Here is a 26701-nt window from a genome sequence, read left to right as displayed (position 1 = left end):
TTCGTAAGGGTCACTTGGCTTTTAATGCTCCACGGGCTTTACGGGCGTCACAGTGGTGCCGTGATCCAGATTGGGAGTGGGGTTTAAGGGGGAGAGTGTAACGGAGGCTAACTAGCAGAGTTGGTGTGGAACGTTAGTAAACATCCCTCCCGAAAGCCTCATACAGTGTTGATGCCGTTGGGCTGGAGGACTGGTCCTTTAGTCCGGCAGTATCGTACTGTGCCTCCCATTTCTGGATCGTTGTAGTTGACGAAGTGACAGGTTTGCGTCCCCAAGGGGGACGGACCGTTCGGGAAGACATCCGCCACAGTAAGGGTCACTTGACTTTCACTGCTCTCTGCTGTCTCTAACCTGCAGGATGAGTATGAAGTGGTGGACGGGCTTTACCTGCAGGATGAGTATGAAGTGGTCGACGGGCTTGTTGCGGTGGAAGAGGAAGTGCTCTGGCTGCTTCCTGTTCTTCTCGTCGTACTTCAGCTCCTGGATGACGTGCGGGTGCTTCAGGAGACGCAGCAGGATCTTCTCCGACATCTGAGCCGGACCGAAAGGCTCCACCTCTACAGCAGGGGGGAGAGAGAGGGAGAGAGAGAGAACCAGAGAAAGAGAGAGAGAGCGAGAGAGAGAGAGAGAGAGAGAGAGAGAGAGAGAGAGAGAGAGAGAGAGAGAGAGTATGTGTGGGAGAGAGAGAAACAGATCGAGAGAGCGAGAGGGAGAAAGCGGGAGAGAGAGAAAGAGAGAGAGAGAGAGAGAGACAGAGAGAGAGAAAGAAATATTGTCATAATAAAACAACAAGCCGAATGGGTATTGGTGCAACAGATGATTTGAGTGAAGATACAAATAGGTGATCAAGAAGATCAGAAGTATAGAAAAGAGAGAGAGAGAGGGAAGTATAAAAGAGAGAGAGGGGAAAATGTCTGAATACAGTGAGACTTAAAAAGCAAAGAAGAAAATAAGAACATAATTGGAGTCCACAGGAAAAAAAACGGGTAGAGTTGCAAAATCAAATGTTGCAAAAGCATACTTTAAAAATAAACCAACACAGCCCATCAAACATTTGCGTATAAAATCAAACCAGAGTAAACCAGATAAAATCAAACGCATAGACAATATTTTCTCCATTTGATTTCATTTCACTCCACAGTGCATTTTGTGCCCATTCCCATTTTCCTCGAGGCCTGCTCGAATATGAATCAAAAGCAAATAAGATTATACTGTATACAAGGCCAGTCCAATCAGGAGGCCAAGGTGAGTAAACAAAACAAAAGGTTGTTTAGATGATTAGATTTGCCCTCAAGGCCTATTCTATTTGAGTATATGGAGATGCATAACCACTCAGTCAGAAGCTGATAGACGAGAGAGAGAGAGAGAGAGAGAGAGAGAGAGAGAGAGAGAGAGAGAGAGAGAGAGAGAGAGAGAGAGAGAGAGAGAGAGCGTGCAAGGGAGAAGGAGAGATAGAGGGAGGCAGGCTCAGGCAGTGCAAGACAGAGGAGACAGGAGAGGAGGAAGCTGTTCTAGACTCTGGGAGGGAAGCAGCTCACACGTTGGAGTTACTTGTATCAGAATTTTTCACACACAGCCAGCAGACAGCAATTCATCCATCACAGTAAAAAAAGAAGTGTTAAGTCAACATTTAGGGAAAACTTTGGGATAAAATACACTAGAACAGTCACAGTGGCTCTCAACCTTTTTTTTTGAACACCCCCTTGACCTCATCATCATAAGCCTGTGAACGCCCTCCTTGTCCTTGTCATAAGACTGCTAACGCCCCCCTTCTATATGTACCTGTTGCTAGGACATGCCTGTACTACTGTATACAGGTCTGTTGCTAGGGCATGTGTGTTCTATATCAGTGGATCTCAACCTTTTTCTGAATGGACTCCCCCTTGACCTCATCATAAGCCCCCTTGTCCTTGTCATTAGACTGCACCCCCCCCCCCCCCAAAAAAAAAAAGAAATAAAAAAATCACATTCACGATTTCCCCCCATTTGCAGCTTCTGTAAGTCCCACCCCTCTCAGCGACCCCAAAGACTGCCTACCGCCCCCGGGTGGGATGTAGAGCCCCCATTGAGGAACCCTACTCTAGAAGACGTTATATCAACTCTTCAAGTGTTGAATTAAATGCTTTATTCCCTTTGCTGTGCTCCAGCCAGCCAGGTGGCCACTGCATCAGCAGCTATGGCAGCAAGCAGCAGTAAGCGGACGTACATACCTGTATTATACAAGTCTGTTGCCATGACATGCATGTAGCATACATACTTGTTGCTAGGACATGTGTGTTCTATATGTACCAGTTGCTAGGGCATGTGTACTTTATACAAACAGTATCTGTTGCTAGGACATGTATGTAGTATACACAGAGATTTTTTTTAGGAGGGGGAGATATGTCAGAATCGTAAGTGTCCATAGCAATTAACGGTGAAGATTCGTAACGCAAAATATGGCGTCTACCCGCACATCTCCCGCCTTTCTGGCAACAAGAACCAACTGCCTGCTGAGCTGCATTGCTATTCATCCAATCATCTAGCTGCATCGGCGCATGCGAATTGTTGCGCATGCTCAGTTGTGAAAAGCTGTCCCTCTCGTGCCGTTATGGAACTACTGCGCCTGCGCAGTGTCAAAATAATGTGAGAAAAGTGGCTTAAAAAGCTTTATTTTGACTCGCATGCCACAACCAAGCAGTCTTATAGTATGGTTTTCACAACCGCTGGGTTCCCTCCCGTCCTGTACTCAGTTTCCCCATTCATTTTTCCCACTGACTCTCAGATCTGTCACACTAATCGCGAAATAGCACCCTGAACGCATCAACAAGATGGCGGCTGACTGACGTAACTTATGCAGGAAGAACTTTGGTAAACATACCTGTTGCTAGGAAACGCAGGGTGGCCAGCAGCAGCTGTGGCGTGATCTTCATCTTCAGCTCGCTCTCCACCGGCTTGAAGGCCGAGAAGTCGTTCTTACGCTCGCGGTGGACGATCCTCTTCTTCGTCTTGTTGTCCGCTGAGAAGGAGAAACACACACACATTTACGGTTTTGTGAGAGCCCAGGTAATAGACTACAAGGTGCGCCTCATGTAGTATTTCACTTGAACCGAGGCTGAAAGGCGCGCAGGCACAGCCAGCCCTACTGCTTTAGCAATACTAGTTTACAACTGAGTGCCCCCCTCTCAGCTGTCTCCTTCTCAACACCCCCACAAGGGCTCTCTAACGCTAATATAACACTAACATAAACACTAATATAACGTGACAACATTTAGCATTTTTCCGTCTGACTCCATTGGGAAGACTCACTGTAGAGGTAAGTTAGTGTTACTGTGTGTGTGTGTGTGTGTGTGTGTGTGTGTGTGCGTGCGTGCGTGCGTGTGTGTGTGGGGGGGGTGGTAGTGTGTGTGTGTGTGTGTGCATGCGTGCGTGCGTGCGCGTGTGTGTGTGTGCGCGTACTCACTGTAGAGGTCGGTCTCGTCCAGGATCTCGGACTTGATGATTTCCTCGATGACGTCCTCCAGGGTGACGATGCCCAGCACCTCGTAGAAGGGGTCGCCCTCGCCCTCGTTATTCACACGCTGCACTATGGCCAGGTGGGACTTACCTGCAAAAGCACACAGACGCACACGCAAGCACACACACACACACACACACACAGGGAATCATCAAATATGTCATGGCATACAAGGTCAAGTATTTACTCCAAATGGGTGTCGCGCCTTTAGGTGTGTAGCTGGGAGGGTGTGTAGGTTCCACAAAGTAATCCAATGAAGGCACTGATGATGGTCTGAAGGACCGAAAACGTTTTGCACTTCACTGGGTAGCACTTTCTTTGAATATAAGGTCGAGTACACAGCCCTCATAGTCAATAGTCAAAAGGTTTCTGTTGTAGAGCTTGAAGACATTTCTGAGAATCTTCAGTTCAGTTCTACAGTATTTATGAAGTCTGAATCATACAGTGTTTATCTCTGGACAGTGTACCTGGTAGGCCAAGCACTAGAGTTAGGAGGAAGAGATGGGGAAGGGCTGGAAAAGGGTCCGGGCCGGGAATCGAACCTGGGTTGGCCGCATGGTACAGTGCCCTACCATTAGCGCCACAGTATGGCATCCAAAAATTCAACAGCTTTTCAACTTTTTCAACAGCTACTGTATTTAGGTGGTCACAAAACAAAAGTCTTGTGACTAAGATGACCTAAGTGAATAAGAATCTTCACAGTCATGTGACACACACATTTTCTGACCCTGAAACCTTGGCACTGATTACTGACTGCAGTGATGTGCCCATATCAAGTCCACACAACACTGTTAGCGTACTGTATAACATGACCAAGAGTGAGTCATATGAGCTACTGAGCCCACTGCCATCTTTGCCACGTTTTCTTTTTCTTTTTTAGTCTTTTTTACTTTATTTATGACAGGACAGTGAAGGTGGTGACAGGAAGCGAGTAGGGAGAGAGAGACGGAGAAGGGTCGGCAAAGGACCCGGACCGGAATCGAACCCGGGTTGCCGGTGTAGTAACCCAGTGCCCTACCGTTGACCAAGTGAGAGTCAATGTGAGCTTCTGAGACTACAGCCATCTTTGTGGCGTTTTCTTTACAAATCTCCCATGCTTCCACATCGGAGTTCCCAGGACCCCCGCAATAAGCAGCTTTGGAAAAAGGGAGGGAGGAAAGCAAGACGGAAAGAAAGAAAAAAAGAAAGACAGAGAGAGAGAAAAAAAAGATTCCTGCTCGTCGGCACTGTCAGCCCCGAAACGTTAAAGAAAATTCCTTTTCCTGTTTCTCAGCTAGTGATCATTTCAAAGGAATTTTCCAGAAACATGGAGCTAATATTAGACCCCTGAAATGAAGTTTCCATTGCGTTCCGGACGCATCTCTCTCTCTCTCTCTCTCTCTCTCTCTCTCTCTCTCTCTCTCTCTCCCTGTCGCTCGCCCTCTCTCTCACCGAAGTGACAGCGGTGTGACCTGATGTCCTCAGAGAACGATCCGCAAGGAAACAAACTCATGTTGACAAGCTCTGTAAATCATGGTTAGCCTCATGGTGCCCAGAACAAAACAAAAAAAAGAAAGATCATTTGTGATCAAGTCACAGGATGTTCTAATATACAGCCATATACATGTATATATTCTAATGTTTTGCTATATATTCCAATGCTGTTGCAATATATTGTAATGTTTTTGCTATGTTTATTGATTATATTTTGCAAGGATTTCTTTTTATTGCATCTCGACTTTTCTTTGCATTTTTGTGAGTTCCACAAATGTTGCCTCATGACGTGGCATCTCCAGTGTTGAATGACTAGTTAGGTGTCTCTTGTAACATTACTAGTCATCAGTCATGGGTGAGCGGTTAGGGCGTCAGACTTGCATCCCAGAGGTTGCCGGTTCGACTCCCGACCCGCCAGGTTGGTGGGGGGAGTAATCAACCAGTGCTCTCCCCATCCTCCTCCATGACTGAGGTACCCTGAGCATGGTACCGTCCCACCGCACTGTTCCCCATGGGGCTGCCCCCTTGCACGGGTGAGGCATAAATGCAATTTCGTTGTGTGCAGTGTGCACTTGTGTGCACTTGTGTGCTGTGGAGTGCTGTGTCACAATGACAATGGGAGTTGGAGTTTCCCAATGAGCTTTCACTTTAGTCAGGGAAGTCGACAAGGGGGGACCAAGGAGTCAGTTGTCCCGGGCCCAGGGAGATGTGGGGCCCATAATTGGGTCGTCATTGCACTGAATGTATTGGGTGGGGGGCCCTTTAAGAGAACTTTGTCCTGGGCCCAGCCCAAGCTGTCAGCGGCCCTGATACTGGTTGAACTTATTTGTATTTCCATAGTACTACACTAGTCTGATGAAGAGCACACTGCTCGAAATGTTCACTTAGTAAAATAAAAAATAAATTAAAAAATGGGAGCGAGTGTGCGGACATTCCTCCTTTATTGTCCTAGTTGTCTCACCTTTTGTCCTGCACCTGTTATGCATCTTGGATGTCCACTACCTTACTTGACATAGTACACCACAATGACCATACAGAGTGTCTTATCCATCTCGACTTTGACGTTGGCCTTCTGGAACAACCTTATAACAGGGGCAGTGTCTAACCTTTAAGAGTGTGGGTTTTTGAGCATTCTATAAAAAGAATGCGTTCTATAACAATGCAAGATTCTACAATTCCATATTGTATTGAATGACGCCCAGAATTCTATAGAACTTTCACTGTCCGAACATTCCTGTCACACCGGTGTGACGGTACACTCTTAAAGGTTAACATGAACATCTACATATGGTATCATCTTCGAAATGTGTTTCTGAACAATCACCAAACCTTTTCTGAGTCCTGACTGATATTCGTTTTTGAGATAGGGCTTACAGTTTATGCATTGAAATCACAAGAGCTTGATGATTTATAACTTACAAAAGCTTTTTTGTTGAATCGGCTCTAACAAATATTCTATTTTTCCTGTGTGTGTGTGTGTGTGTGTGTGTGTGTGTGTGTGTGTGTGTGTGTGTGTGTGTGTGTGTGTGTGTGTGTGTGTGTGTGTGTGTGTGTGTGTGTGTTAACTCATAAGGAGTCTTCTGTTCCACTGCCCCCTGGTTTCCGGAGTCATTCTTCCACTTGTGTTCACATCAAAGGTTTCCTAGGACTACGCGGAGAGGAGAGGAGAGGAGAGCCCAAGGTGGTCTCCAGAGGCCGTGGCGGCCCACGCTTTGGGGACGTCATGCAGGCAGGGGCGCACATAGCAGCAAATTGTGGGCCTTATGTACAATCAGCTCCAATGGACACCCCCCCAGCGATATATCCAGAGTTGCATAAAGTAGAAGTACAAGTACTCTTACAGATGTAATTACAACACTTGTGATATGATATTACATGCTTTCAACTTTGTAGTTTCATACTACTAGTATTGTAATTACATCTGTAAGAGCACTTTTACTTGTACTTTATACAACTCTGGATATATCCACGCCTTTGTTCATCATTAGCCAAATTTGGCTAGTAGATATTAATTGTAGCCAAACATATACTCACTATCAGTCAAAGTGGCTAGTAAGCTTTCTTTTCTACCAGCATATGGTCGGTTGTATAGTGTTAATTTAGAGATCTGGATATATTTATATAAATCAGACACTGTGCGGGCCCCCTGCATATGATGGGGCCCTGGTAACTCTGCCACTTGACTTTACCCCCATATAGGACACCCCTGGGTGCAGTACCCAATGTGGGCAACAACAGTGTGGCATTAGTAGAGTGCCAGACTATGGAGTCACTCTCTGCCTCTCTGTCATCTGGGAGCCTGGAGAACGCCCTCGCTGTGTCAAAGGTTGTTCCTCCACCATGCTTCAGTCAGTTCTTATGAATGACACACACACACACACACACACACACACATGCACTCACAGTCAGACACTCACACATGCGCACGCACACACACACACTTCACATTCTTGAATGGTAGAAGACTTATGCCTTTCTGACAGCTGTGTAAACACCTTTTTGAACCCTAACGTGAAGACAGATGTTTACGTCAACTCAACGGCAGTCTAGGGGCCGACCGTGCGTATCGTAGTCCCCAGCAGTGTTGCCAGATTGGGTGGTTTCCCGCCCAATTGGGCTGCTTGGGATGGCTGTCTGCGGGAAAAAATAATAATTTAAAGAATAAAAACTTTTCAGCACTTTTTGGCCATAGAAATCAATAGAATTGGACGGGATTTAGTGCTTCCAGACGGGTTTTGAGCATTTTTGGGCTGGAAATCATCAGCCTCATCTGGCAACCCTGGTCCCCAGCCCGCTCTGCTCTGGTAGGACCCCTGACATGACTCGAAGGAATGGCCAATGACCAGGCAGGTCAGCCATACTTTCATACTTTCCCACAAAAACTATCTCTCCAGAAACGCAGCAGGAATGCCAACGATGAAGTAGGAAAAACATACATCGTCCCCCATTCATACTTCCTTGGCCGACACACGCAGCCAGACAGCCATGTAAGTCATGTTTGCTTAAAAGCCTCGCGAACTTGGCACGCTCGGGTCAGCTGAAATATGACACTTTTTTATTTTTTAGCTAAATTATTTCTCGAGTTTTAACTTTTGTAGGGTTGTTTTTCTGTAGGGTGGTAGTACACTACTTCAATTATGAGATGTGGATGCTGGACTTGGCATATCAAAAAATCGAAGCACAAAGCGCCTATTTTGTAGGGGATTGTAAGAGTCCTTTATGCTTTTTAGCAGTGTTTCAATGAAGCCGAGAGGATGTGGGCCTGAGCGGAAAGGGGACGGCTGGTTGTGTGTTGCCCATGTAAAAAGGCCTGAACTATGCGGCTTTTGAACACACAGTACAGGGAGCTGAGCTACACTCCACTGCACTGCACACAGCATTTGCACACAATTAGAGAACCAACTGTTACAGCTGAGAGAGAGCTGCTGAGTTCAACTTAGTCCTCTTAGGTAAGATGCCCACTAGCCTTGCAGACAAACACAGATATATCCTCCGCCGCCCTCTCTGTTACTCTCTCTCTCTCTCTCTCTCTCTCTCTCTCTCTCACACACAAACACACACACACACAAACAAACAGTGTGTCTTGCAGTGAATCTCTCTCTCTATATATATCTCTCTCTCACACACACACTCAAACAAACAGTGTCTTGCAGTGAATCTTTCTCTCTCTCTCTCTCTCTCTCTCCCTCTCTCTCTCTCTCTATCTCTCTCTCTCTCTCTCTCCATTCCCACTTATTTATGGAATAGTGGGTTTTTTTCTTAGATTGTTTCCATAGTGGAATTTCTCTATAAATAGTCCTTGGAAACTGTGGGTGGCTGTTCCTTCAGTGATGCTCTCCGAGAGTACTTTTCAATGCAATAAATAAATATATATGGGAAGCGCGTCTGGTCCTTTTCAAATACGGGAGCCCGCAGCCTCTAAAGGGTTTAGTCGCAATGACATTCGCCCCCCGATCCAAGTTAAATATGGGCTACTTCTTTCCAAGCTTAAAGGAACGGAGTATTTGGTATCTGCCTGGTCCATTTCTGCTGCATCATCATCTAATGCAAAAGTACAATACAATAACAAACAATTCAAACCTCTCTTGTTCACTTCACTTACTTGCCGAAAATGAATTAAGCTGCTCTGAAGTTCTAATACATTACACTTTACTGACACTTCCTATGCAGTTAGCGTGCAGCTATTCAGGTAAGGAAAGGTTAGGTGCTAAAAATAAGCTATTCTGTCTTTAGGTATGGCTCAACGTGCTATAAAATCAATACGCTCATTATAAAAACAGCATTATACCACGCAGTGTTGTTCTCCAGTGTGCAACAGATGCCTCCCACTACAGTATGTTTGGATGCACATGATTTGGGCCCACAGCTGATCCAGTCATATATTTTCTGAGGATCATTTGCTTGCTGATTATTTCAAATGCTGCTCAGGCCTAGTCTGATTATCATCGACTTTCAAATCTCTTCGAGACTTGGTCTGACCAAGAGCACAACAATTAACATTTCCCAAACGACATGGTTGACCCGCCTCCATTGATTTGCTACTGGTTGTTGGCTTCCCGGCAAAGTGGGAGGAGTTCCCGATTTTTCCGGAGCTCAGAAACGATGTTTGTATTGCTCCTGGACTGACTAGGAGGGCGCGGCCTGGCTAGTTCAGGCCATCCACACCACACATGCTTCTTTCAGACAGAACAAGAGAATGAGAGGAGAATGAGAGGAATGGGAGAGATAGTGAAGATGGGAGCCACAGCGTAGCGAGAGAGGAGAAAGGTGTTGTTGTGCAGCAGGTGCCGGTGGCTACTACGCCCCACAACAGTACTCCCACTGAGGACAGCAGCATCAGCTCTGTCTCCCACTCACGATTCCCACAGCTCTGCCACCTTCAGGGTCGGATTAACGCACAGGCTAGATATGGCTGCAGCCTAGGGCCCCCGCCTGCCAAGGAGCCCCCATAGACAGGCTAGATATGGCTGCAGCATAAAGGGCCCCACCTGCCAAGGGGGGGCCTGGTTGGCCACCAGTGAAAAATTACAGAATTTTGAAAGGATGCAAAGTTAGAACAAATAATCAGTCGTGTTGAGTGAAGCTGGTAGACATGTTATCCTCAATTCCTAGCTCGGAATTATGTCTATGTCAATTTGTCAATAAATCTGCCTTCAGGGGGGCCCCTGGGGAGCAACCTGTAGCCTAGGGGCCCTAGGCAGTCTTAATCCGGCCCTGGCCACCTCAGACTGCTGATGTTTGGCCCTCTCACACTATCACAACACTACGAGTTGAAATGATAGCAGAGCGGGAAAGAAATGAAAACAATAACAAAACACATGATCCCACAGTAGAAGTTGTGTCTAAAATAAGAAACCAGAAATCAGTTCCACCCCTGAGACGTGTCAATAGCAATTAACGGCCTTTAAACGCCAGCGTAGCTGCTAAAAAGCTGTGCAAATCCTTATTAATGCCACAATGAAAACAATTAGCGCCGACACAAAGCCTCAAAAAGCCAGAATAAGCTAAGTCGCCTGCTGAAATCTCCAAAATAGTGTGTGACCTACTGCACAGCATTTTAGCCCCAAACTCACGTCTGGCTGTTTTACTGTACTCAAGACACACAGACAGACACAAAAGGAACAGAGACACAGAGGTTTGTGGAACACAGAGACAGAATCACATAGAGTTTGTGAAATGTTAAATGTTCATTTGTACTGTATTCATTATTGACCACTTATTGTTACCAGTCCATCACTGTTACCTGTTCTGTCTTGCACTTTATGTCAGTCTGTAAAATGTCAGTCTTGTATAGTATGTCTATGTCCTGGCATGGTATAGAGAGAAAATGTAATTTCATTTTCTTGTATGACTTGTGCATATGAAGAAAGTGTCAATAAAAGCTGACTTGACTTGACTTGAACTGGCCTGAAGTCAGTTCCGAGGTACAGTATTCTGATTCTTCTGAGGTAAACCAGGTTAAACTAACACTGAGGTAGAGGTAAATCATCTACAAACTTTGTAACACAGTAGTTATGGACACCACCCCAGGTTTCAATGAATCAAGCCAATGCACAAGTAAAGGTCTCAGACAAATGAAAGCATGTGAATCAACATGTGTTATAATGAACAGGTCCCAATGTTAAACTTTAGCACCAGTATGGTTACCAGTGTTTGGAGGAACTTCATCCAAATTTGGTCTGAATCTTTGTGCTGTGGCGCACGATTCATATATAGCCAAATGTGTGGCCCAACCGATCCGCACTTCCAAAAGGTAAACAACATGCCATAATGCGGCTATCATAATAAGGTACGCACATGTTATTTTTAGGACGACCGAGTTCGACCACAACACAAGACCCCTAATCCCTTCCCTTGACAGCATGTCAGCCCCTGGATGGGGTGTGAAAACAGTCCCATCGTTGAGTTTGTACATGACGTGACTCGTGTCAAAATGGGGGTTAATGGCGTGGCTTTCTCCGCACAAACGGCCATTAACCCTGTGAAGCCCAGCCACCGCTTAAGGGGATTAGGGCATTCCGAGCCCACGCGAATGCCTCTCATTCCTGGGTGGGGGGGAACGGGGGGGACGGGTTGGACATCGCTCTATAAACACGGCGGGGAAGCCAAAATATGGGCCTGGCTGCCTCGGCGCTCGCCAGTTTACATAACAAGTGATAATACTAGCCTAACTACTCATCGCAAAAGCACAGGCCAGGCCAGGGGCTGTCGAGGCTCCCTTACAAAACATCATCACATTGGACCAAGTGATAATACTCTAGCTAGCCCCATCCAGTGCTGCCAGATGTGTCTGATCAAATCCCGCCCAAAAGGTTCTCAAAAACCAACAAAATGTGCTAAATTCCGCCCGATTTAAAAAAATTGCATTGGTTTCTATGGGCACCAAACGGCAGAAAAAAACGCCAAATGGACAATCTTTCCAGTTTTCACTCGCACACTGCCATCCCAAGTAGCCAGGCAGCTAGGCAGGTAACCGCCCAATCTGGCAACACTGGCCCCATCGCATCGCAAAAGCACAGGCCAGCCCAGGGGCCGATGATGAGGCTGCCTAATACAAAACAACATCACACTGGGGAAGGTGTGTACTGTAAACTCCTCTGCAGGGGCATTTATTTGTGTGTGTGTGTGTGTGTGTGTGTGTGTGTGTGTGTGTGTGTGTGTGTGTGTGTGTGTGTGTGTGTGTGTGTCTCTATGTGTGTATGTGTGTGTGTGTGTGTGTGTGTGTGTGTGTGTGTGTGTGTGTGTGTGTGTGTGTGTGTGTGTGTGTCTGTGTGTCTGTGTGGCTTGTGTAGTGACTGTGTTGTGGGTGTCTGATGTTTGATGTCTGATGCTTGTGTAATTATCTAGTTCTATCAGTCAAATGTGGTGCAGGGTAAAATTAGGAGGAATATTTCAAACTGGAACAATCCAAGGTGACAGTGGTACGTGGCCAAGTGTGTCTCTTTAAAGTCAAGGTTGATACACAATGCAATGTGCTGTATGCTTCCCTGCTCTGGTTCCATTGCTTAATAGATGAATGCACAGTGAAAAAATGCAGAGTTAGTTAAACTCTTAGAGGGTCGATTTAACACATTCTAGAGTGTTGAATTAACACTGCATTAACGTTGCATTATTTTTTTTTACTGTGTGTGAACAAATGGAGAAACAGAGAAAAAAGGTGAATGACCTACAGTAAATGGGAGGTCTACCACAAGTTATCATAATGCTGACACTGTACATCAACACAATGGGCTGTCATAGGCCTACCCACAAGTGTCAAAAGTAAAAGTAAATTCGTGGTGTAAGTACAACACTAGCATATGACATTACATGGCTGGTACATCATTTACTCCATTCATTGTACTTAGTGAGATAGTATCTGTGTTTTCACTGAAAAACACTAAAAACAAGAACCCAGCACAAACTTGTGCAGAGTCAACTGATCACAAGACAAGTACACGGTTCTACTGGTTACTCAGATAAGTTACCTGTGTTTTTTTTTAACTTTTACTTTTGACACCTCTGTTTATACTCCATGGATGATGTCACGTTTTAGGGATCTGCCTAAAAACCCAGCTTGTTTGTAGTAAACACCTCTGACGTTATTGCAACACAATCACAGTTGGACCCCTTTTTTTCAGAGGTCGATCTAGGGTGGGGGGTGGGGGGATTCTAAGAAGAGCCCTTTTGTGGACGGACTCGCGCCTCGCACTGTAAAACGGCCTCGTATCAATTGTTGTCCAAATCTGTTTTAAGTCCATTTCCTGTTGTGCCACAGCTGGTGGAATGTTGGCCCATTTATGGAGCTGAGCGTTCCGCAGGAACTGCCTTCGTGCTGGGCCAATCAGCACCATGGACAAAAACGGGTGTCAACAAACAGGCATCGACAGAAGAAAATAAACAGCTAAAGTGATACCACCACCTATATGCCACACAAAGAAAATCCTTCATTTTCTTGGGAATCCAAAGTATCTCTACGACTACTCTACTAGTATGCCTAATGTAATAGGAAGTCATCATTTTCCAGTTTTTGCAACTTTTTCAGGGGAAAAAAAGAAAAAAAAACAAACAAACAAAAAAACAAAAGACCAAAAACAATCTGCTTATAGTAATAATGTCTTATAGTAACGATGTACTGGCAAATGTTAAAAGTAGCCTTGTGTCCCGTGTCTAATTTCAGGCACCAGACCGGGATATTGCAGCCCATTTGGATAGAACAATTTTATGGGACACTAAAATCAGTAAGGACCTGAATGGTAGGCTACCTTTTGAGACAACTGTACTGACAGTATCCTACGGTGCTCTGATGATGATAGAGACTAATCCATCATGTGATTCATGTGAAAGCCCTTGTCTCTTTCTGCTGTGCTGTCTGATCGATAAAGCATGGCACATAAAAAAGCATGTAAAAACATGCCACATCAGGATTCTTCGCCCCTAAATCTCAGTAGCAGCATGTTGTTTCTTTGTAATTTTCGGGAGCTTATTCTAGGGTGGGTATACACAGTAAAAAAAATACTAGTGTTAATATATGACTCTTAAAGAGTAGAAGTTTCAGATTACATTTTGTCCAACTCAAAACTTGTGTAAACATTTCAGAGTTAATTTTACTCTTCTATTTCAATTATTATTGTGTACCTACAGACTTTTACTCCACTTTTGACTCCACCATAGAGTAGTAATTTGACTCTCACAGAGTTGTAAATAGTACGAATAGTAAATACTCTGGATCTGGATCCGAATTTTACTCTGAAACACTGACACCTCTATTTTACTGTGTGTTTGTACACTTGTGCAACAAGATACCTACAGTTCATGGCTGATTCCAATAAGGGACGGGCAGCCATCATTTCTCTTGGCCCTCCCATTTTTTGATACATACAATACGATAAATCAGTGGTCTCCAATTATTTTTCTCCAAGGGCCAAACTATGTAGAGAAAGTGAGGCTGTGGGCCAAACCAACGCCCCAACCCACTGAGAAACAAGTTAGATGTCTGGACAGAGAACAGATTTTCGCTTTTCTGTTTTCTGTTCTTGTCAATGTCTGTTACGAGACTGTTGTCATAAGATCTAACTCTCCGTGAATGCTTTGGTGAGATCAGACTCACTGAAGTTTTATTGATCGAAAATCACACACATTTATGTTTTCATTTGTTCTAACCTCATGGCAGGCCAAATGTTTGCCATGCCCGGGCCGGATTTGGCCCGCGGGCCTTTGCTTCGAGACCAAGGGAGTACACCCTCATCATAAGGGAGGAAAGCAGTGTAACTCACAGACCTGCAGCACACTCGGTCACGAGGGAGTCGTGGTTTCAACCAGTTCATCCTTTTGTTTTGAAATGGGACTTTGATGACTAACTAGGCCATTCATTGTCGCACTCCGTGTGGCAGCCTCCTAGACACAAGGACACCGCTGCATCCCCTCGTCACGGCAACAGACAGACAGACATGGGCCACAGACAGAATAGAACCACAGGTAGTGGCTCTAATGATGCACTCAACTCACGATTCGGTCCGTATCACGATCTTTGACCTAAAGTTTGATACACCCCACGTTTTTTTTAAATGTCTGTTTTTAAATGAATTAATTTGAGTTTTTTCACATTTGCCAACATTATACAATTAAATCATAAATAAAATCTATGATCGTTTATAGGTAGAATGAGTTAATGAGAGGCCACTAATATTTTTTTTAAAGTTTACAAATAATAATGATGATGCTTGGAAGCACTATCATATCATATCATTTAGTTGTTTCTGGACTGAAGGGTAATAAAACTTTGAAAGTGCATATCAGAATACTGCCATCTTGCACCGCACTACAGTATCGTGACTGCATATCATGATTTCGCGGTTTGATACAATATCGTTACAGCCCTAGCCGCAGGTGATTTAGTGGCCCTCAGAAGGAGACCAGAGAACCCGACAATTCTCATCAGGATTTATGTCTCCGTTATAGGAGGAGGCAAGGCCACGTCGACTCGTGTCATGTTGTGGCCTTCAGGGACGATCCGGTGATTGCCAGCTCCATAAATGCACGTTGGGTTTTATGGCTGGTGACTCATGCATTACTTCATCATTAATCGCAATAGGAGATTGCTGATTTGATTTGGGGAAAGTTGCTCCTGTCTGTGCTGCTGGTGCTGGTTACACTCACTGAAGAGATGTGTGTTGGTGCCCTGAAGCAAAGGCTGGACACACAAGGAGATGTTGTTTGTGTGCGCTGAAGCACAGCTTAGACACTAAAGCAACAAAGCGCTACTCTTTAGCACATTGAATGACAATTATATATGATAATGTGCAATATAAGTCATTTTGATTGATTGATTGATTAAGAACCAGAGTGTGCCGATATTTTCACTGTAGCCCCTTGATGCACGCTGTACCTCCTGAGGCACGCTGTAATAGACATTGACAGTTAACTACTATAGTACTACCCTACTATGACAGTGCACAGGGCCTTTAGTTATAAATTAAGACTTGGTCATTGCCATTCTGGTAACAGCTAATTAATAATGCTATGTCTTAAGGGGTTAAAATGTAAAGGCTGGACACACAAGGAGATGTTGTTTGTGTGCGCTGAAGCACAGCTTAGACACTAAAGCAACAAAGCGCTAATCATTACTACATTGAATGACAATTATATATGATAATGTGCTATATACGTAAGTAATTTTGATTGATTGATTGATTGATTGATTGATTGATTGATTGATTAAACATTCTGAAAAAAGGAACCTGAGCATGCAGACATTTTCACTTTAAAATGTATATTTTCATTCATGTCTGGGCCTGACACTGTTTAAATTGTGAATGTGGTGTAACTGACCTGTTCAAGTTGCACCCATGAGAAGTGAAGCACGCAAACATTACCGGAGGTCATTACCGCAGGTCATTGATGTTTTTAGTAGTAGACGTCAGGTGGTAAAACTGCAGCTAATGCCCATGGACAAATGAATAATCGATTATTAATATACAACCAATGAATATAGCTCTTAATGAATATAGCTCTAAACGAATGTAATCATTTAATCCGTGCACTAGTGGCATTAGCTGTGGTTGCATCACCATAATGGCTACTAGGCTACTAAATAACGTCAATGACCCGTGTGTAAAAAATAGGGAGATGGGTCAAACTCTGGCTATTATTATAGGGAGTAGGTGTGGATAGATACATGTGGAATGCAATGGCAATGAGCTGTTTGGAAAAAGACACAGCTCTTAATTTGATGTGACAGCTGGTTGCTCGTGTGTCCACACGAGTGCCACAGCCCTGCAGCTCTGTGATGACGTTCTACACTGCCTTGGTCTCCATACAAAGGCATGCGGGCCAAATCCGGCCCAGGCATGGCAAACATTTAGCCCGCCATGAAGTCAGAACAAGAACAAATGAAAACATGAACACAAACACCACAACTTCAGTGGGTCATACCTCTCCAAAGTATTCACAAAGAGTTAGATCTTATGCTAACAGTCTCATAACATAAACGTAGGAGCAGGTTCGCACACTAAACAAGACACAAAGGTCAAGCACAAGGAGTTTTTTTATTAGAGCAGGGTAGAGCAGACGTTTCAGGCTGTTGCCATCATCAGTGCTCTCAGTGCTCGCGAGCACTGAGAGCACTGATGATGGCAACAGCCTGAAACGTCTGCTCTACCCTGCTCTAATAAAAAAACTCCTTGTGCTTGACCTTTGTGTCTTGTTTAGTGTGCGAACCTGCTCCTACGTTTATATTCTACTTCTTTTGGGTCCACGCACCTAGTTAATTTTTGCAACATCTAGAGCGCAACAATACTCCTACCTTCCAACAGTCTCATAACAGACATTGACAAGAAGGGAAAATGGAAAAGCAAAAATCTGTTCTCTGTCCAGACATCTAACTTGTTTCTCATTGGATTGGGGCGTTGGTTTGGCCAGCAGCCTCGCTTGCTCTACATAATTTGGCCCTTGGAGAAAAATAATTGGAGACCACTGATGCATTGTATATGTATAAAAAATGGGAGAGCCAAGAGAAATGATGGCTGCCCGGACCAGCCTAGCCCGAAGAGGCCTAATGGTACCTCGTTCGTTACAGCAGCAGAGTCGCAGCTGAGGTTTTGGAGGCCCCCCTCATAATTAAATAAAAACAATAATAAAAATAATCTACTAACTAATGAATGTATGTATTGTAATGCAATTCAATATTTTTTTGGTGACGTTTTTAGGTCAATCTCAATTTAAGAGAACACGATTTTGGTAGCAAAGTGGTTGGTGCCCTAAGCACTCTGCGTACACTGCTTACAGGGCTGAACTGGCCATCTGGCATACCAGGCATTTCCCAGTGGGCCCTGCACCCTCATGGGCCCCTATTTTCAGAAATATATATACATATATATATATATATATATATATATATATATATATATATATATATCTGATATATATATCATTTTGTATTATTATTATTGAATTATTTTTGACATTTCTGAAAATAGGGGCCCATGAGGGTGAGTCAGCTCTGCACCGCTACTTATGAGGGGGGGAGGGCCTTTAAGACAAACGTGCCTGGGCCCTATTTCTCCCCCAGGCCAGCCAGCCCTGTCTGTTTATGTCTAGCGGTGGCCCTGTACAGCAGGTGGAGAGAGAGACACGCCCAGTCTGCAGTCTGTTTGGAGGAGCCGAGGAGGAGAGGGCGCCTTTATTTACTACACACCCAGTAATGTGTGTGTGTGTGTGTGTGTGTGTGTGTGTGTGTGTGTGTGTGTGTGTGTGTGTGTGTGTGTGTGTGTGTGTGTGTGTGTCTGTGTGTCTGGAGGGATGTGGTAGGAATAATGATGAGAGGCGTATACAGTAGGCAGGGGTAAGAGAAGGAGGAGAGGGTAAAGGTGGAGAAGTTATTCCCACAGGTGCTACAAGAAGTGGCAGACATAGAGAATATGTTTGATCTGCACACTGCACTTCAAATCCACAGGTAAACTTGATTTAGTTAAAAAAAGGAATGTAATGGTTCGATCCCCTCAATCTTCATCAGGCATGTTAAACTCACAGCCCTTGTTATACTAGAATGGCAATGACAAAAGTCGTAACTAATGTCGTGCCATTGTAGTGCTATGGTAGCTAAGTCTTTTCAAAGACTATTAAAGGTCCCGTTGCGTCCCCAGGGTGGAAAGCAACGTTGCATGGATTAACTAAATGTGAAGCTTATTATTGGAGCATCAGTGCAGTGCAGCTTTTTCCTCAAAGACGGGGGAAAGAGGGAAACATAATCCAACTGGTACCCACACGGTCAAGGGCGCCAGAATGAGTTTTAAAGTGGTGGTGCGTTTTTTCCCCCTTCATTCTTTATTTCTTAACAATGCTACTGCTACTGCACTCCACTCATTTGTCTGCAGTAAAAGTTGAGAAAAAGCCTCATTTAGGGAGCCCAGAAGTGTGGATGCAAATGCACCACTACATCCCCCTTTCCGACACCTATGCCTCAGGTCTCAGATTCAGGAACACTTGGTAAAGTCAAAACTGAAAAATAACATGGGTGACTCGGGTACTGGGTCACTTCGCCGGCGACATGGAGTCAATTGCGTCCTGGAGTCAATTGCGTCCTGGTCATTTGACAGTCCTTCCCAGACTCTCTCTCTCCTTCCTGTCCCTCTCTCACTATCCCATCACAAATAAAGGCATAAAAAGCCCTAAAAATATCTGGGGGGGAAAAAACGACATAAGTGCATCTGCTGCAGTTAAAGGGAGAGCTGTAAGCAGCAGGGCCTGTAAATATTTCACTGAGTTTTTGTGTTTGTGCTCAATTTTGCAGCGATGCAGACAGTTTTGCATCGATACACAAGTGCTACGTCTGTGAACTTAACACACACACAAACACACACACACAGACACACACACACACACACACACACACACACACACACACACACACACACACACACACACACGGGCTATAAATTAACCTTTTCCATCACTAACCAAATTTGCCTAGTAGATGTTCATCTAACTAGCCAAACCTACACTCACTACCAGTCATTTGGCCAGTTTGCGGGTGTTAATTTCGAGTAAACTTTAAGGCAAACTAGCCCAGGTCCACAGGGGTGTCGTTCAGGGATGTAAAGTGTAACTGAGTCACCAGGGCCCCATGTAAAAAGGGGGCCCACACACAGTCCAATTTATGTAGATATATGGCTGGGGGGTCCACTGGAGCTGATTGCACATAGGGCCCAGAATTTGCTGCTACGCCAGAGATATTCTATAGAGATATGCCAACATAATAGGTTTCTATGGGCACCTAACATGACCAGGTTCCGGTCTGCCTAAAGGGGCGTGTCATAATGCTCCTACAATGAATAGAACAGTCCTTAGGTCTGCCTAGGTCTGCCTAAGGGGGGCCATAATAGAACCAGGAAACAATGGGCCAATGGAACCTCTCTCTCTCTACTCTCTCTGGCTACGCCCCTGCAGGTCCAGCTTCTCCATACTGAGGCATGGCCCAAACTCTCACTGCTCAGTTACCTGGTGCTGTGATGATGCTCTCAATGCTGGCAGCTGAGGCTTAAGCCAGAGGTCATTGTGTTGACTGAGAGACTATACTGTAGACTATAAGTTAGGCCGTAAAATGTTTTTTAACATATCATGTCTTGGCCAAGGAGATTACAATAGGCTGGCAAGTGTGTTCGTTACACAGTAATATCAAGCGCATTGGGACATAACCCATGGATGACATGAGAACGCTTTTAGACAGGTTGAGTTGAGTGGACCAAGTTGTCTATTTACTCCATTTGGTTTAAGATGAGTCAATTGATTATCAACATGGTGCAAAGTAGTAAGAAGTAACACGTATTAAAAAAACTATTTGAAGAACAAGACAGAAATTATAGTCCAGGTAATAACAGAGGAACTTGCATGTTATTACATGACTTGAATACTTTATCAACATGTTACAACCTTACCCTTCTTAAACTCCTCCAGCATGGCATCCAACTTGGTGTCGTTGAAGACAAAGTGCAGCGGGTGGCTGTAGAACTTTGTGATGGTCTTCAGCGGCGTGCAGTCGTCCGGGTCCACGAAGGCCAGGTCTTTGACGAACAGCAGATCCACAATGTTGCACCTCTCCCCTTCGAACACGGGGATGCGGGTGTAGCCGCTCTCCATGATGTTGGACATGGTGCTGAAATCGAGGATGGCGTCCGCGGCTATCATGAAACAATCCCTCAGCGGGGTCATGACATCCTCCACCGTTTTGGTCCTTAGTTCCAGGGCGCCCTGGATGATATTGAGCTCCTCTTTCACCAAGTCGTTGTAGGGGTCGGTCACTCTGAGCATCTCCAAGAGTTTCTCTCGATTGTACACCGTGCCAATTTCTTGCCCAAGCACACGGTCCAGAAGTTTACTCACCGGGTAGGACGCAGGAAAGGTGAGGATCATGAAAAATTTGGTCAGGAAAATTGTGTTTGCTCCCACTGCAAGGCCGTGCCGCGAACAGATGGCTTGAGGCACAATTTCACCAAAAATGACAATGCCGATAGTGGACACGACCACGGCGATCAAACCCGAGCCAGCAATGTCGTCCAGCAAAATAGTCAATGTTGTGTTCACTAGGACGTTCCCCAATAGCAGGGAACATAATAAATAGTTGCCTTGACTTCGCACGGGTTCGATCTTCTTCGCGTACTTTCGTTCCTTCTCCGTGCCACAGTTTTGGACAATTCTCAGCTCCATGGGGTCCAAGGCCATGAGGCCCAAGTTCAACCCACTAAACATCCCCGAGAGGCACAGTAACATCCCGATGAAGATCACCTGGAGCCAGAAAGGCAAGAGGAACTTCTTCTCCTCCACCACCAGCACCTTAGTGTCCTGGCCCTCGTGGTATACCCAAGCGTTCTCAGGAGACCGCGCGTCTGTGGACCCACCTGGAGGTCTAGGCCGTCCAGCAGGGGCGGTGGCAATGCAAAGGTAGTAAACTTTACTCTTCTCTGTTTTCCGGAGGGGCTTCACGTCTATCTCTATCAAGCCCGATGTTTTTCTATCCACCGTCACGTGTTGCAAAATAATTATGTCAGACGAGCGGATGCCGCATGGCTGGCCACCCGACGCATCCCCTTGGTTCTGCACACTCAATCCTGAAGGGTTGTCCGCGTCGTTCGGGACACTTGTTTGCTTGTGTTCAGTGAAAGCAATCTTGGACCACGTCTCGTTGTTAATGTTTTGCCCATAGACCCTCAACTTGACACGCGAGCGCTCGCTTACGCGCAAAAAGCCTTCATCCATAAAGGATATCTCGTCCGAATTCTCCAGCCGAATACCTATGATGACAGTCTCATCGGTCCCCTCCTTTCCATTTGCAGAGCTTACCAGATAGCCGCTGACAATTAAGAAAATAACAGTCAATGATCTAGCCGGGCTAAGCGCCGCCATATTAGTAGAGGGCACTGCAGTCGACTGCCCTGCCATGTTGACAGTGGGCATGTTTTACTGAATGAAAAGGGGGAGCGTGAAGTCAGAGTGAATCGGAGTTCGCCTTCATCTTCGCGACGGCCTGTCCAACGTCAAACGTTAAAACTGCCATAACTCACCCTCTCCCGTGGCTACACGTTCGGCGCGGACTGAGTGAATACTCGTGTTATTCCAGATGCCCAGTGATGGACAACCGAGAAGTCCAATGGTGCGGTTTACATACAGGAAGGTGTGTCTAATGGTTTCCTTGGACAAATGGCAACTCAAAATAAACATGCAAAGGAACGCCACATCCTCTTGAATGGAGTGGATGGGTTTATTGAGGGCCAATCTGTGGCAAGGGTGGGAGGTCTTAGGAAGTAGGAGTGGTGAGTGGCATCCAATCCAAACCCTTCAATGAGCGAACAGCTGTCAAGGGTTAAAGACAGATGTTCTATACAGCGGTGACTGGCATATTAATGTGTACGGTAAGTAGGTTTTTCAAGTCAAGTAGGTTTTATTGTCAATTTCTTTACATGCACTGGTCATACAAAGAATTTGAAATTACATTTCTTGCTTTCCCATACAGACATAGACTAATTAAGGTAAGGACATAGACAGTATAGACATAGACAGTACTTATACATGGACTTAAGACAGTATGGACATAGACAGTGCTCATACAGACATTTAAAGTGCAAGACTGGACAACAGAAGACTTGTAGAGGACATACATTAAGAGGTATTTGTTGTGAAACGTGTACGGTAAGTAGTTGCTGGCAATTCTAGCTGCTATGCGATTGTGCCGTTTTTACGCACTTTACGCACACCATTTTGGTGCCAATTTACACATGGTCTTTCAGCAAATGGGCTGAATTAATTTATAAATTACAAACCACAGAAAGTATTTGTTTTTTGTGAGTCCATAGAAAAACATTTGCATAGGATATAGTGTATAGCGGTGTAATTAAACAAAATAGCTCTGCACATTGTGTGACCTTAGTGGCAAACTGTCAGGTTAATTTATAATAGAGTGTTTTAGTCAAGTTGGAGTCGTGTTTGTTGTATTAAATTTGATAGTACTACTGATTTTTTTGTTTTGATTCAGTGTATGGAGGGGAAGATGGACAAATATGCACAGCAGCACCATGTTTAATACACCATAACGTCTCCCTACATTAAAAAAAAAAAAAAAACTTAACACCAATCCTTGTCCAGGGACTGCAGATGAAAATTACCCTTGTGGCTATAATCTGGCTCAATTGTAGGCCTATGTTGTGCACTGTCCCTGTTAAATAAAGATTAAACTAAACAAAACTGAACTAACCTTTTTTTTCTTTCTCCCTGAAATCAATGACATGAAATTGAAATATCAAATGACAGTATTACTGTAAAATGAACACATCATCATTAACATTAATCTGTTACTGCCCTTAGAGCGCTGCAGGGGGAGACAAACGTCACATGACACACCCTACATTGGAGGAAAGCCCATTCTGTAGATATTACTCTTCTACCTCCAATGTTTAGAATAATCATTTGTGTTAATCCCATGGTGTTACACATGGTGTTGTATTGTTTTAGTGTGCAGTTTATTAGTCTGTTCTGGCTTTAAAGTAACATATTTTACATCAGATGTAACAAAATGACCAATTGAAAACGAATTACACCATTACATTCAATGGCTGGCCATGATGATGGTCAATAAAGGTATATACCAATACCCTTAACCCATTGATGCCTGATGTTGCGTTGCGCAACATTGGCCCTGGCGCCTGGAGCTGCAGCATTATGTAACATTCATGCTAATGAGATTTGAGACAACTTTATTAAAAATCTGTTTGCATGAGATGAATGAATTGAACACATTCTTATGAAAGGGTCTTAGCGTTTAAATGCAAGTTAGTGCATATTTGTATGTGCTTCAGAAGCTGAGATATTTAGGTTTTTATAGGCTGAGGGAAGCTTTTCTTAAAAAGGGCTCAGGCATTCAGCACCCTTTTTGCCGGTGCCTTAGGCGTCAAATGCATTAAATGCAATTATCATCTGATCTGGTCACTCCCCATAAGCATGCACAATCACATAAGCAGACACAAAATACAAACAGTATGTCAGTCCTTAATGCACAGTCAATGGTCTTCTACTGTATGATCATATTAATCCTGTAAGTGAAAAAGTGAAAGCCCATTGGGAAACTCTAACTCCCATTGTCATTGTGACACAGCACTCCACAGCACACAAGTGAACACTGCACACTGCACACAACGAAATTGCATTCATGCCTCACCCGTGCAAGGGGGCAGCCCTCAGTGGCGCCCCATGGGGAGCAGTGCGGTGGGACGGTACCATGCTCAGGGTACCTCAGTCATGGAGGAGGATGGGGGAGAGCACTGGTTGATTACTCCCCCCACCAACCTGGCGGGTCGGGAGTCGAACCGGCAACCTCTGGGATGCAAGTCTGACGCCCTAACCGCTCACCCATGACTGCCCTATATGATAATAATGAGTTACAAAAGAGCAATGACTCAGAGTTTCGATATTACGATATGATACCCCTTTCACCTGTTGTTGCCTTTTTTCTGGTTCTGTAACTGTCTGTGTTGCAGTATAATGTATTGCTTTGCGAAGAGAAGTAGTGTAGGTCTACCGAGCATACAAACCAAAGTCTGAATAGAATGGAGCTGGAAATGAACTGTGGTCTCTATTTTGCACGTGGCTGAGCTGATCCGAGTGTCTGCCAACAGATAGCTATTCTGTTGGAGGGCCTTGATATGCAGGAATTCCAAGGCCAGGGAGAAGAACATTTTCTCCACAATCAAGGTTTGACACTTTGCTTTCTGCTCTGACTGATTCACCCGTCCTCAAAAGAAAAAGAAGAAATGTGCTGAAATATGCATGGTTGGAAATCTCTGTGTGCGTCACTTTTATGTGTGGTGCAGTGGGGAATCAAATGCATTGCACTGTACACCTGCATGCACATGACATGGCAAACACAGCACATGTGAAGTGGTACATATAATGCATATAGAATGTGGAAAATGTGGGCCCATATTACACAATACTGATATGCATAGGCATACAATTAAGGCAATAATGTACACAATATTCCCAAATCCAAGAATAATTACAGAGACATGTACTGTACGTGTTTTTTTTTTTACTTTTCATAAAAGTCAAAGGTTAACATAAAATGTAACATGTTATGTAAACAATGTCAAATACATGGCCAGTCATGGGTGAGCGGTTAGGGCGTCAGACTTGTATCCCAGAGGTTGCCGGTTCGACTCCCGACCCGCCAGGTTGGTGGGGGGAGTAATCAACCAGTGCTCTCCCCCATCCTCCTCCATGACTGAGGTACCCTGAGCATGGTACCGTCCCACCGCACTGCTCCCCATGGGGCGCCACTGAGGGCTGCCCCCTTGCACGGGTGAGGCATAAATGCAATTTCGTTGTGTGCAGTGTGCAGTGTTCACTTGTGTGCTGTGGAGTGCTGTGTCACAATGACAATGGGAGTTGGAGGGCTTTCACATGTGTTCTAAATTAAACTTTGTCAATTGTGTCAAAAGTTTGGGATATCCTTCTATACGTTTTTACGAATATTTGGCAGGTATGTTGTCCCATTCCTCCAGACGGAACTGAAATAGCTGGGCCATTCATATAGGCTGCCATATACACATACCTTTTCAGCGCTGGCCTCGAAAGTCCAGTAGGACCATGGCAATAGAATCTGGGATTTGTTATGGGCACCACTTTTTCTTTTAACTCCCCAAGCCTTTATTGACCAATGTGGTGATGCGCTTTGGGTCACTGTCCATTTAAAAGACTCATTTGCTGCTGACCTTTAACCTCTTGGCAGATGTTTTGAGAGGTTGGTTCAATATTTTCCACATACTGTTTTTCCTTCATAGTGCCATCTACTTTGTGATGTCTGCCCGTTTCTCCCGCCCACCCTATACCCTATTATTTTTTTCCACACTACAAAATAATTAAACACTCACTGTGCATACTTATGCATTGTGCACACAAAAACATTCTCTTGTCATTTGCCATTATACGGTAGGCTTTTAGAACAAAATAAAAACGTGCCCTTTATCAAACAAATGATCTTGTAATCAATCTCAAAACTCACACATTACTCGTTTTAACATGATACTGCCAGCCCTGTATTTCAAAGTTAGAATAGTGTTCTTAGGCCTGCAATCGTCCTTGTGCATGAAAAAAGGTACCCACCACAATGCAAGCCTCAGAACACTGGTCAAACAGTGCGTATGTAAACATCAGTGTGGCAGCACCCTGGGGTTGATTTGCAACAGTAGGTTTTGGTTTACTTCACAAAAAAGCCACTGAAAGGCATTTAGATACATTTTTAATAAAGTGTAAACTTTTGACTAATGAAAAAACTACAAACATTGTGTAAAATTATCTTACATTATTCTTGGCTTTGGAAATAACTGTAGCATTTGGAAATAATTTTAATAACCTAATCACTTAACCCCTTGACAGGTTTAGAGATGAGAAAAGCATGGGGAATATACACGTCAGAACACCTGACGCTAAGCCCAATCAGAGTACAGTACATTGCTGGCTAAACCCCTTCTGTAAAAAAATAAAAAGCCTTGTTCTTTGGCGATTCAAAATCCCACGCATGGCCAAGGTTGTGAGCTAGGACAAACATCTGCTTGTCCTTGTCCAAGTTGGGAGGCATTTTGTGCTGGAGGGCAAAGATACCATACAAAAAGCCTTAGCCTTAGAACAAGATATCTAGGAGTGAATAGGAGTGAACACAAACCCCAACATGTCTGCCCAATGGAAATATCACATAACGCAACAAAGCAG

General features: G+C 44.5%; 1 protein-coding gene across 1 annotated transcript in view; it reads right to left on the bottom strand.

Moving 5' to 3' along the window:
* Positions 1-22071, bottom strand: part of cnnm2a (cyclin and CBS domain divalent metal cation transport mediator 2a) — a 28134-nt gene extending 6063 nt beyond the window's left edge. The window contains exons 1-4 of the mRNA XM_063191162.1: positions 20383-22071; positions 3443-3586; positions 2861-2998; positions 388-557 (exon numbers count right to left, since the gene is read on the bottom strand). Of these exons, the coding sequence (XP_063047232.1) occupies positions 388-557; positions 2861-2998; positions 3443-3586; positions 20383-21898 (1968 nt within the window). The 5' untranslated portion in view covers positions 21899-22071. The remainder of the gene's footprint in view (positions 1-387; positions 558-2860; positions 2999-3442; positions 3587-20382) is intronic.
* Between the last annotated feature and the right edge of the window lie 4630 nt (positions 22072-26701).

The sequence above is a fragment of the Engraulis encrasicolus genome, chromosome 24, assembly GCF_034702125.1.
Source record: "Engraulis encrasicolus isolate BLACKSEA-1 chromosome 24, IST_EnEncr_1.0, whole genome shotgun sequence".
Lineage (NCBI taxonomy): Eukaryota > Metazoa > Chordata > Actinopteri > Clupeiformes > Engraulidae > Engraulis > Engraulis encrasicolus.
Note: the sequence above shows the minus strand (reverse complement) of the source record. Positions and strands in the feature narration are given on the sequence as shown.